Source organism: Ruditapes philippinarum, unplaced genomic scaffold, assembly GCF_026571515.1.
Source record: "Ruditapes philippinarum isolate M1 unplaced genomic scaffold, ASM2657151v2 ctg8068_1_1_1_1, whole genome shotgun sequence".
Classification (NCBI taxonomy): domain Eukaryota; kingdom Metazoa; phylum Mollusca; class Bivalvia; order Venerida; family Veneridae; genus Ruditapes; species Ruditapes philippinarum.
This window is the reverse complement of record NW_026865469.1, coordinates 30,708-44,274: the sequence shown is the minus strand read 5'-3', so window position 1 is coordinate 44,274 and position 13,567 is coordinate 30,708. Positions and strand designations below refer to the sequence as shown.

Below are 13,567 nucleotides of genomic sequence, written 5' to 3'. Positions count from 1 at the left end.
ATCATTTAAAAACACAAGAACGCGCTGGGAAAACACAAAATGCCCCCCTTATCCCAAAACCCCCAAAATAATCTTTACTTTTTAATACAACCTTTCCCAGGACTAATAAAACTTAATTTTTAAACACAATAAAATACATCAATTCAAACCATATTACTTTTTTAAAATTTAATTGTTTTTACTTTATACAAAAATCTCATTGATTTTCGTTGAGTAGTTTTTAAATTATAATGAAAGTCCACGTTTTTTTATCCACCCTCATACAAATAATTGATTAAGCTTTAAGTAACACCAAAATTGTAAAGGAAATATATTGGTTTCCAAGCTTTATTAGTTTAAGTTACACCTTGCATGAAGGTCCACCTTCATGCAAAAATGGACTCACAAGAAGAACATGAGCTTTAAGTAACACCAACAATGTAAAGGAAATATGGCAGTATCCCAACAAGGATGTAAATGTCCCCTCCATGCAGAAATGGGCTCACAAGTAAAAACCAACTAATCTTCTGTAAGCCAAACTGGTGGGACTTACAGTTAAGAAGTAAGAGTTTCAAAGCCTGCAACCCTAACTACTCAGCCACAGAGGCCAATATAACAAAAAGCAAGAAACTTAACAATCTTTGCTCAGTACTGGTTGGTTCCGGCAACAAACTCAACAATGTGTTTATTAGCATATACCTTCCTACACAATTAAACTAAAATAAAACCATTTTCTTGAACTTACTATATTTATCATATAAAAATATCATGCAAAAGAAAATGAAAAGAAGCTTTGACATACTTGTGACTTTCTTGTAGCATACTGGACAATTCCTGGAGCTGTTTAAACTGCTTTACCTGGAATTGTTGTTTCTCTATCTCCCTTTTTAACTTTTCATTTTGATTACGTAATTCATCTAAAATACAAATCATGATAAAATCTTTTAATACTTTATTATTTATTATACTATAACCATTATTTTATTGCAATCAATAGTATTGCGAAATTGCAGTGTTGGTATAGTCTTATTCATGCTATAGTATATTCCTGTTTGAATTTTAATAGCCAATTATGAAAGGGACACCAGTGAGATTTTTAGACATGACAGGACTGGAAATAATTTTTTGAGATTAATGTTCCATTAATTTTGATGACTAATAACTTGTGTGCAAAATTTCTACCTGTTAATGTTTTGTGTGTCTACATTTGTACTAAAGAGGTATGCATGTATTGATGCCAGTGTACTGTCAACAACCTATCATCATGATAAGAACAATTTATTAACCCTCGACATGCTAAATATTAAAATGGATATGTAAATTTTTCAATTTTGGACAAAACAATTTATCATTTTTAGGGTAAGTTTCAATATATGCCTTAACTTAACATCAGTCAATATCAGACCATGATCAGATAGCACAGAAGTGCTAGTTGATCTTGATATGCACTGCTTGCAGGGGTAGATTCTATATCTGTCAGTTGCCTAAAGTTTAAGTTTTTCTATTCCATAATCCTATATCATTTACTGTTGAATTAAACATGGTCTTACCTAGCTGTGTTTGATTTAAGTTTGTGGTGTTACCATAGGAGTCTTGATTCTGTACTTTCTGCTGTAATCTTTTATTTTCAGCAGCATATGACTGAATTTTATCTTTCAACATCTCCTGTAATAGTTAAAGTATAAACAAGTTAAATTACAATTCAATCTACAGATAAGCATACGTATTACATATGATATTACTGAACCATTCTTTAAATAGGTGTTTAACTGAATGAGTATTAATTTTAATACTCAATTTATTGAATAAAATCATATTATGCGAGCTTTTGGAAAATAATAAAGGTTTTCAGTTAAGAGTAATTTTTCATTGACGCACCTATAGTGTAACGCTAACATTACCGCGCTTTTACGCTATGTTTGTATATAACACAAATGATGTCACATTAATAAAGTGTTGTTACACTAGTGTTATATTGTTTATTACACTCACGACCATGGCTTCAGGATAATATGATCTATACTCCTTTCTTAATAAAATGCACACATCAGTACTGTTTTATGGATATTGCGTTTCAATAGAACATGTATCTGTTAAAGTAATGAGCGCATGATAGAGTTTGGTTTCAAGGCAATTGAACATAAAAGGTCATACAAGATTATAACATAAATGAGTTAAGTATTCACCTTAAGTTAAGTATAAAGTATTTGTTTGCCTCAAACAATATACTTTAAGTTAACATATTCATACTTTATTAAACCAAATATCTATTTAACAAAATCTCTAAGTATTAAATTCCAGACTTACAACATCAGTGAAAGCTTTCTGTAACGATGCTTTCAAATGTGCTTCAGTTGCCATGTTATCTTCGAGACTGGATTTTGTCAAGTCTTCATTGCGTCGTAATCGCTTATTTTCTTTACGTATTTCAGCCAGTTCATCTTTTAACTGTTTTACTTCAAGTTTGCTTGTGTCTTCAGCCTGTGATCTTAAATAGTCATCTACTGCACCATATGCTAATGCTGAAATATCAATGTTTCAATGTTAATCCTTAAAGCAGCATGCCTCCAGATTAATGCTAACTTTCATGAAAATGTCAATGTATAATGTTGTGAAGTGAACAAAGAAAGTATTTTACACATTGCACATTTTATGGCACTTACTATTCCTGTAAATTATCAGAAATAGGTAAACACATGAAAAAATTATTGCATTAGTCACACAGAAGAAATATGGTGATAAATACTGCAGTCAGTCATTAATCACACATAACATGTAAATCATTACTTCAATATAGAATCTTTTTACCTTTTTTTAAGACTTAGTATATTTTTCTCAAGTTTGATTTTCTTGAAATATTTTGGCTCTTCTGGAAGCGTGCAGCTTAAAAGTCACATTATGTCAATCCAAGTGTAAATAGTGGGTGCACAGGTCAAAGTCAAAATAACTTTAGATTTGTCATATTTTTTTCCAAAAATTTTATAGTCTACTTTATGTACAATATCAATAACCTACATGACATAAAGAAAATTCTACAAATATCATTTATGTATCGTTTTATGTTCAATTGATAAAAAGAGTGGAGCATTCTTTAAAAACTTTAGGCAGTTGTTATATTTTATCCTAAATACCTTTTATTATCAATTATAAGTCAATAACCATTAGTCAATCTTTTTAATATCTACCCATTCAGTTCAACTTGTGAAATAAGCATAATGTTACTTTAACTGGTTGAGTTTCCTACATGGATCTGTCCTGCTTTGAATTTGGAACATTCCATTCAATTTTTTTTTATTTCAATATCATAACACAAACAAGATTGCATTTGAGAAAAATGCTATGCCACCGCATTAATACAACACTAAATAGTAGTGTAGGAACAGATTTTTTTTGTTTCTTTACAATTTTGAAGATTGTCATAAAGCATAGATCCCTGACCTATCTTATTCTTATTATCAGATAAGTGGTTAAATCTAATGTTAACTCAATAAAAGATCAGAGTAGGAATATATCAATGCACTCGTGTCTAGTGAATTTAGTGGTGAAGCTAGGTCATATTTCACACAGCCTAAATTTCATGACTACATCAAAAGGACAACACAGTAAGACACTTTGTCAAAATCTAGGTCAGCTGAAATCAAAGTTCACTTTACATCTTAATCTGTGCACATGGTTCAAATTTCATAGCTGTACATCAAAGGACAAGAAAGTAGGTCACATCATCAAAATCTAGGTCACCTGATATCAAAGTTCAATTTTACAACTAAAACTGTGCACATGGTCAAAATTTCATTGCTGTACATCAAAGGACAAGAAAGTAGGTCACTGTCCCCTTGGGCAAGGCAAAATTTTGGACCCAAGGGTTTAATTCAAAACAATCTTGATACAGGTCCACCAAACAACATTTCAAGTCAAATATCTAAGCTGTAGCTTTCTCCCATTCAGAAAACATTTGTTTTATTTTCTGTTTTTACTATGTGTACATAATGAGAATCACTGCCCCCGGGCAGGGCCAATTTTGACACCAGGGGAAAAATTTGAACAACTTTAGTAGAGGACCTATAGATGATATTATATAGCAAACATCAAAGCTCTATCCCTTGTTCCTTCAGACAAAAATATTTTTTATTTTTTTACTATGTGTACATAGTGAAAATCAATGACCCCTGGGGGTGGGGCCAATTTTGACCCCAGGGCTATAATTTGTACAATCTTGCTAGAGGTTCACTACATAATGTTTCATGCAAAATATCTTAACTCTAGTCTTTGTAAATTTAAAGAAGATGATTTTTTAAGTTTTTACTTTATACATATAAGGAAAACCTATGGCCCCCGGGGCGGGGCTAATTTTGACACTAGAGGCAAAATTTGAACAACTTTGGTAGAGTTCCTATAGATGATATCATTTAACAAATATTAAAGCTCTAAGCCTTGTACCTTCAGACAATAAGATTTTTTACTATATATATATTTAAAATCAATGACCCCTGGGGCGGGGGCAATTTTGACACCAGGGCTATAATTCAACAACAATCTTGCTAGAAGTTCACTTCACAATGTTTCATGCAAAATATCTAACCTCTAGCATTTGTCAATTGCTAGAAGAAATTTTTTAAAAGTTTTTACTATAAGTTTTTACTATATACATATAAGGAAAACCAATGACCCCCCGGGCGGGGCCGATTTTGACCCCAGGGCTATAATTTGAACAATCTTGGTAAGGGTCTACCAGACAATGCCTTATGCAAAATATCTAAGCTCTAGGCCTTTTGGGTCTTTACAAGAAGGTATTTTAAGTTTTTACTATATGTACATATAGTGAAAATCAATGACACTCGGGGCGGGGCCGATTTTGACCCCAGGGCTATAATTTGAACAATCTTGGTAAGGGTCTACCAGACAATGCCTTATGCAAAATATCTAAGCTCTAGACCTTTTCAGTCTTTACAAGAAGGTATTTTAAGTTTTTACTATATGTACATATAGTGAAAATCAATGACCCCCGGGGCAGGGGCAATTTTGACCCTAGGGCTATAATTTGAACAATCTTGGTAGAGGTCTACCAGACAATGCCTTATGCAAAATATCTAAGCTCTAGACCTTTTCAGTCTTTACAAGAAGGTATTTTAAGTTTTTACTATATGTACATATAGTGAAAATCAATGACCCCCGGGGCGGGGCCGATTTTGACCCCAGGGCTATAATTTGAACAATCTTGGTAGAGGTCTACCAGACAATGCCTTATGCAAAATATCTAAGCTCTAGGCCTTTTGGGTCTTTACAAGAAGATTTTTTAAATTTATTCTTTTAATTCCTTTTGGTTGCCATGGCAACCAGATTTCTGCATGGAATGAAATTCTTTGAACAACTTTGGAACCCCTTCACCCAAGGATCAATCCTGCCAAGTTTGGTTGAAATTGGACTAGTGGTTTTTCACAAGAAGATTTTTTAAGTTCACTATATAATCTATATAACACACACACACACAAACAAACAAACAAACACACACACACACACACACACACACACACACACACACAGGTGAATCGCTATATGCCACCGCATCGCAGATGCTGCGGTGGCATAAAAATAGAGCTATCAACAGTATAGAGCTTTAACTTTTCAATAAACTCCAGCCTGGAACCATATATCTGTATAAGAATAAATTGTTTGAACTTGAGAATACAGCTTTTCATAGTAAATAGATAAAATTTCAAACTTCTGTAAATAAAACATTGTACAAAAGCTATCATACCTTTGAATTTATTATTTTTGTGTAAAGATTTAGATCCGTTCCAGTATCGATCAACCAGGTCTAGTATCTGGAATAGGAACAATCTTGATTCTGGGTTCTCAGATTTTAAAGGCACATTTTTAGTACTCGCCGAGAGTTCTTCAGGAGCCTTTCTTTGTACTGGCAGCTCATTTTCTTCATATTTCTCTGCTCTTGGTTGATCATAACTGTCTTTCTGTAAGAAAATATAAAAGCTAAATTGAATACTTTTTGATAAAATTTTTGGCATATCATCATTCTGGTATCTAATCAACTAAAATATATTATATTTTATTTTGCATGTATGTACAGGTATGCACAATTCTGAGATGTTTCTATAAATTACATGTGTTTAATGACTGAGCAACATTTTTCTACATTCTAGCACAAAGTCAATCTAACATAATGGACTGTATTAATTTTTGAAGTTCTAGGAGAAATGCTATAATCCACTGCTAATATATTCTGTCTTTCTAGTAATACTATAAATGCTTTTGCTTTATACTCTCATGTATGAATAAGATATCTTTGTTCTTCTGGAAAACATGCTTACAGTACTACTACTAGTACAGCTACTATGTTAACATGCTACATGTTAACTGTGTATACCATTTTTAACATTTTTCTCTTCATGTTGGCTACAAGCATTGTACAATATGTTTAATGCTATATAAAATTTATGTTACGTTATGTTATAAATAGTAACATAGTAAATAAAGTTAATAAACTTACCCTACTCCTATTATATGACTGCCTTTGTCCTGGCTCCACATCTAAATCCTCATCAGGGTCAGCACCTCTGGTTCTCTCTAGCTGTATCCTGGAGGGAGGTGCTGGGTATGAGTCTCTCTCAGCAGTAATAAAACTGGCACCATTATCTTCAACATCTTCAGCTGTTTATAACCAAAACAAAAAAAACAAAATGATTTAACAAATGGTTTATATTTTTAAATTTCATAATTAAATGGCTATTTTAAACATACTTTTTTAAGCTTGAATGCAATATAAGATTACAGCTTATTCAACTATTACCACATTAAATATTCTAAAAAGACTTGTTCATCTTTCAACAAAACCATTCATCATTTTGTTTGGTTTTACGCCGCACCAACGCAATGTAGGTCATATGTCGCCAAAAGAGGAAAGATGATTTTGGACGACCTTGGGTGTAACAAACTTAAAGCAACACCAGGGGTGAAAACCACATCATCTGCTAGAGCTAACTGATGTACAGACCCCAATAATTCGTACTCACTTAGTCGCCTCTTACGATCACACAGGAATAAACAATGGCTGCAGTTCCGATGCTTCAACCCTTAAAGGCAACCCCTCAGCTACAAGGGGATTCATCCTTTTAAGGTTCGAAATTTCAAAATAAGCATATACTGACTAGTGAACAGTCAAAAGTGCAAACCATGATCATGACCTCAGTATGGCTAGAAGTAAATGATCACTCTGTTGAGTCTCAGACAATTGAACAATGTGGCCACCCCCAACCAAGTGGTTAATAATATTTACATCTAAACATTTGTTCTTTACCACTATAGATTTAAATCTCAATACTAATTAACCGGAATCTTACTGAAATTAATCCCTCTGACAATACTACTACAAGCATAGGTTATAAATGTGGAAAGTGACTCACTTGTTTCTGGGTTTGGAGTAAAGAATCCATGACTTTTGAATTTATTATAAGCATCTGCCTCATCATCAAACTCTAGGTTAGGATCTCTGTTCCTGGCTGGACCATCATTATCTGACGGTGGGAACAATTCAACATCAGGTATATTTGGGTACTTTTTCTTGTAAGCTGCAATAACATCATCCATCTCTGTTGGTACTTTATTCTTCTTTGGCTGAAACTGTTGGTAGTTTTATCTTATAAATTGGTCTTAAACTGTAAGTTCAGAGCCATTAACTTTCAGTGACATAATTATATCTAAATGATATTCATTGATGTCATTAGGACTTTAAATAAGGAATGAAAGGACTCCTAAACTGACAGTCCTAAGGGAAACCATGCACAAACTTTACCACATCATTATCAAGAAAATTAAACATTGTTTTCATTTATTTTTATACAAATATTAAAACAAACAATTACACTCTACATACACAATCAAATGATAAGTGACATTCATTTTATTGTGTACTTTTAAAATCAATTACTTAACTATTAGTATGTATCCAAAGTAATCTGCATCCAAAGCGCAAAACAAATTAACATTAATGATTTCTAGAAGCACATATGACTGACTATTACGATACAAGTATTATCAAACCATGCAACAATAAATTTCTACAGAGGAACCGGAAGGGATAAATTTACCCGTTGTTCCGGTAAATCATCCGGCTGACGGGAAAGCTTCTTCAGACCTGAAAATATTTATCACATTCAAAGTCGGTGTAAATCATATATGATATATACAATATAGATAGAAAATACTACAATACAAATTAGAAATTGTAAAACATTTACATTGTGGCAATTTCTACATTATGGGGAAAGAATGGTGTCATCTAGTATGAAACTTACTTTATAACTTTAATATTTTTCAAATCCAGCTAAAAAATATTTCATGAATGGCTATCATACATTAAATTTTAAATAATACATAGTCAAAATATTTTGATGTCCAAAAGCAAGATTTCTGAGATAATTTTATTCTGGGTCAGAATCTCACTTCTAGAGAGGGAGATATTGCCCAAACTCAAAACAGCACAATATGTCAATGCATAGTACAATTACTTAGCTGGACTAAGATAATACAGACACTTACCAACAATGGAATAATCTTCTACAGAAGGTTCCTTCACATTAGACCCGGTCAATGGACGTGGTTTACTTAAATCACCTCCGGTTCTAGCTATCAGATCTAGTATCTCAACATCGTCATCATCTAAAACTGTATACATACAATCAAATAACTCACAAAATAACAAATTTAAATACTGAAATTACACTTCTACAGTTTATATAGACTGCATCAAGGAAACACTTTGACAAAATTAAACATTACAAAATAAAGCAAGCAAAAAAACATTTGATTATTGATAATATTTATATTTGATATATCCTTAGTTACTGAAAAACTATGATGTATAATATTGAAATGACCTCTTTTTATATATATTAGTAAATTATTATACTGAACAATTAGAATGAAACTAAAAACTGACAACACTGTTTTGCAGTGAGACTTATCTTAGTATATATCTGATGTTATGCTATCTATATAAATGTAATAAGACTGTATAAACCGTTACTCTGATACTCTTTCCTATATCATATATTAGTTATAACTTAGTTGAGTAATAAATGGTTTATTTTATCATACATGTAACAAAAAAAAGGCTGAAAATTGCAAATATGGAGGCTTAATTTTAAAAGATGTCTTAAGTTTGGAATACCTCTTCCACTACCCATTGTTTTAACATGTTCTGCTCTAGGATTAGGGATTCTGGAAGGAGGTTCCTCTCTGGTTGGGTGGTTTGTCATTTCAGTAGCTTGACTAGAACTGTAATGTATAAGAGCACCTTGTCTCTCCCTGTCCCGCACACTACGGTCATCTACAAGTAAAATAATAACATTTACTTAACATGATTTACTGGTAAAAATGTGTTCAGTAATAAAAGTAATAACTTGAACATTGTCTAGGCTAACTAAACTATTTTTTTAAATCTCACTTAGGATGCTAACATTTCAAGGATGACAAAATCAGTTGTCTCACAGCCTGTACAGATAATTGAAAAATTTCAAGAATTTACTATATAAATATCATACAGACAAGTTAAGAAATGCTTTAGATGAAAACAGACAAGTAAGTCAAATTCAGATTTTGACATTTGGTCAGTGTAGACTCTGGTTTATTATGGTAATGTGGAATTTCAGAACTCTATCAGTAAGGGTGACAAGTAGAACACAACAGTAACACAGGTAAAAGTTCAAGATGTCAGAAAACTGCAAACCCTTAATTTTGCATTATTGGTTTTATATAGAAAAAGCCTAAAATTAGATAAATGCTTGAAAACTTGTCTCTTTGCATGTAAAACCTTGGGGTACAAAAGACATATCTGTAGAAAAATATCCCAAAGAAGTGTATTTAGGAAATGGAAAAGTTTAATTGTATTAAAATACTATACCAAGTTTCTGCAAGTTAGGCAGCATGTGTATTAGATACAGTCTATAATCTGTTTCTGTGCGAGTCACTGGGTTCAAACGCAGATCTAACTCCTTCAAATTGGGGTTGAATTTTAGTTTCTTTAACTCATCTAATGTTTCTATGTTATTATAGTACCTGAATTATGAGTCAAGGACAAAACTCTAAATCTGCACAATAAGTTTCACTTTATAAGAATAAATAAATGTGAGACTATGAGTAAAGTACATGCAATTGTTTAAATATTGTTTTGTTTTTGTTTTCCTAATTGAAGTATTCAAGTATGAAAGTAAATGGAATTGCAACATTTTTATGTGAAGATGACAATAACCCAAAACCAAATTCTATGACTAAATTTGTACCCAATTATAAAAGTTACAAATTCCTTCTTCAATATTTAATCTACAAATAAATCCATACTGCAGTCAGCAGTATTACAAATGATTCTCAAAGGACAGTATCAGGAAGAATTGATTTCATTCTGAATGCTTCATTAAAGAAATAAGAGTCCATGCTAAGACATCCAGAAATACAGCACTTCTTACTTGACATGTATACCTTAACTTTTATCCTGATGAGACCGACTGATAAAACTGATGTGTTAAGTCTTTGCCAGCAGTAAGGACCAAGCCAGTTTGCACATCCACAGTCTGCACTTTGACAAGGCTCACTGTACTGTTGGGTGTCCATCTTTCATCTTGATATCCCCAAACCAAAAATTGGTAATTCCAAAAATAAAATGGAAGCCGGACAAGTTTATTTAAGAATGCAGCTGGTCATGGGTTAAAATAATTTAAGGTGGTTATATAGCGACATACTGACTAATTTAAATCTCAAAGGATACAGATTTAACTTCTCCAGAAGTTTTAAGTGTTCCAAGCCCTGAAAAATCAAGACAAAATTTTAAGTAAAGTAGCGATTAAAACAGAAGTTCTAAAATGAATTACAAATGTACTCAATATGGTGACAAATACTAGTATATCACAGTCAATCTTTTTTTCACTTAAAGAATGCTATATTTAATTTTTTCTGTATTACTATCCATTAATTCACCGGATTAAATGTTTCAAACTCAAATGGTTTTTCATTTATCTCTGATGGTCCCTTAAATATTAGTCGAAATGAAATTAAACTTGGTCATCAAAACATGTTACCTACCTGAAGGCTAGATATATTATTTCTAGAAAGATCGAGATGTTTCAGTCTGGAAAACTTTCGTAGAGATGAACCAAGGCTAACAACTTTTTCATGATATGTACCTGGCAAGGCCAAAGATTTAACATCCTCTGAAATAAAAACAATGACAGTTGTGGGACCATAATTGTGCAATTAATCTGAAAATGATTCAGGAGGTAGAACTCATCAAGGTGCATCTACATACACAGTTTGAAGCTTCTTTGTCAATGCTTTTTAATTATTTTATTTTATGACTAGTTTTGTACTTTGTCATAGGTTGAACTGCCACGAATCCAATGACCCATGACCTTTTCAATAGAAGGTGGAACTCATCGATGAATTTATTTTCAATGTAATATCTTTGATGTTATAATTGAAGTTACATGTTTAATGACCATAAACAAACATTTAATCAAATTTTCCCCGGTGAACACTGAATGTGCATGATGAGCACTTAAATCCAGCTCAAGGTTTTCAAAATATACTAGAATGAACTTGTACACTGGCCCTGACAGTACCAAATTTGTTAATTATTTACAATAGTTATTCAAACATCAGTTTAGAACCAAAGAAATGTGAATTTCATTATTTTATGAATGTCTGAAAAAATTAGGCTTTCGAATTCCATTTTAAATAAAAATATTTCCTGGCCAAATAATGTTAATCTTTTTAGATTTATTTTTGTCTAAATTATGCCAAACAAAGGAGGTTGTAATAGTGCCAGGACTATATTAGGGTCAGTTGCCACCAAAACTAAGTCCAGACCCAAAAAAACACCGCACGTGACCTGTCACCTGTTTTGGCCTTATTTTGGGGTCAAAATCAACCATCATTTTTTATGAACTCCTTGATGAACTGAAATCTAATTGCAATAAAAAAATGCCCTTTCACCCGCATGTACGTCTTATTGACTTCCCATGCTGTCATATGCATGGAATACCTCACATTGAAAATAATGTGATCCAAACTTCTGTCCGCAGATTACCCAGCATTACTGTTAAACCACAGCTTTCAAATATAACCTAATGGTCTGGCTAATACTCATTAATACTGCATTATTTGTGTGAAAATTTTAACTTCTCATTTTATAACCTGTTTTTTGTTACAATAAAGTCTTTAATAATTAACCTTTTGGGTTCTTTACCTATTTAAATTTCAAATCAGTTTTATGAAAATATATTTAATTTCTAAACAAGTGCTATGGTACTGAAATTCCAAAATCAGTATGTTTTCATTTAATAATTGATTTATTGAGTTTCATTATCACCTATTTTGGTAAAAGGATCATCAAGTTGTTTGAAGACAACCCAGCTAATCTATTATAACAAATAAATATGTGCTTCAACTTCATAGGTTTGGCTTTAATAAATTTGCACATCAGTAATTTATGGTTATTTATCGCCACTGAATATCTCAGATTTAAGCTCAATACACAGGATTATAGCCTTTCCTTACCAACAATTGGTCAACAAGTCTGGACTTGCATCTCTAACGTAATTTTAGGTGGTCCTTTAGGTTTGCTAAAAGATTATTCATTTAAGAAATTAACTAATGCATGCATTCAATAGAATACACGAAAGCTCAAATTAATTGAAAAATAATACACAACAACACGCACAACCAAAAAATAGGTACATTTTTTTGTGATTTTTTTTCATGAAAAACCTGTCTAAAATCGTCTGTCAAAATTATTTTCATGATGAAATGCAAATAATCGTATAATAAAAATCTGGTGATGAATATTCAAAATAATTTGTGAAATGACTGCCATAAAAAATAAATACTTTACCTAAATTATCATGCTGCAAGCCGACACGATTCCGTATCAAGTCCTCGGTGAGTGTCAGCGCCATGTTTTCAAAACAAATTCGGACAGGTGCACCATCCGACAAATGAAAGGTATTCCGAAGTTGGTATGGGTTGCACAACACTATTTTTGGCGACCACAACTAAATTATTTTTGGCGGGAATCCTAGATTTATCTTGGATAATGCGCAACATTTGTGATAATCTGCATTACCTTTGATAATCTGCTTATCTATTATAATAAAATAATGCTTTGTTTCTTAGAATGTGTTATAAATTAAGAAGACAGCAGATATAAATCTTATTTCTCACTTACATACTATGTAAATGTACCTGGATTATGCATAATCTGTAGAAACAAGATAGATCTAGCATAATCCAGAAAAGGGTAGGTCACTGGAGAGTAAAATCCCGAGTTTCAGGTAATTACAATAAAACTTTTACCCACATTAATAATGATACACATCAGAAGAAAAGGCAAAGTGTAAATGAAGTTCTAAAATTTTAACCAGTAAAATTAAGATTTTTTCCCCACTTGCCACCAGTACATGCATTTCCAACCTGGAGGTCTTTCAGATAAATGGACCTGTTTCATCTCAGCACATACACAAGTTTTGAAGCAATTTTTTGTCCATATTTTTTTCAAGTTATAGCATCTGAACTCTCAATTAAT

The 13,567-nt window shown here is 32.2% G+C and overlaps 1 protein-coding gene across 1 annotated transcript; it reads right to left on the bottom strand.

Annotated features, from left to right (window-relative positions):
• Positions 1 to 694: 694 nt before the first annotated feature.
• On the bottom strand, positions 695 to 13,009 carry LOC132729165 (centrosomal protein of 72 kDa-like). The gene is made up of 13 exons (XM_060714912.1): positions 12,878 to 13,009; positions 11,071 to 11,198; positions 10,757 to 10,794; positions 9,896 to 10,050; positions 9,164 to 9,322; positions 8,533 to 8,658; positions 8,082 to 8,128; positions 7,398 to 7,614; positions 6,485 to 6,645; positions 5,735 to 5,948; positions 2,287 to 2,501; positions 1,530 to 1,644; positions 695 to 896 (listed from the first exon to the last, which is right to left on the bottom strand). The coding sequence occupies exons 1-13, from the start codon at positions 12,939 to 12,941 to the stop codon at positions 733 to 735; spliced, it is 1,803 nt and encodes a 600-aa protein (XP_060570895.1). The 5' UTR covers positions 12,942 to 13,009; the 3' UTR covers positions 695 to 732.
• Positions 13,010 to 13,567: the final 558 nt, after the last annotated feature.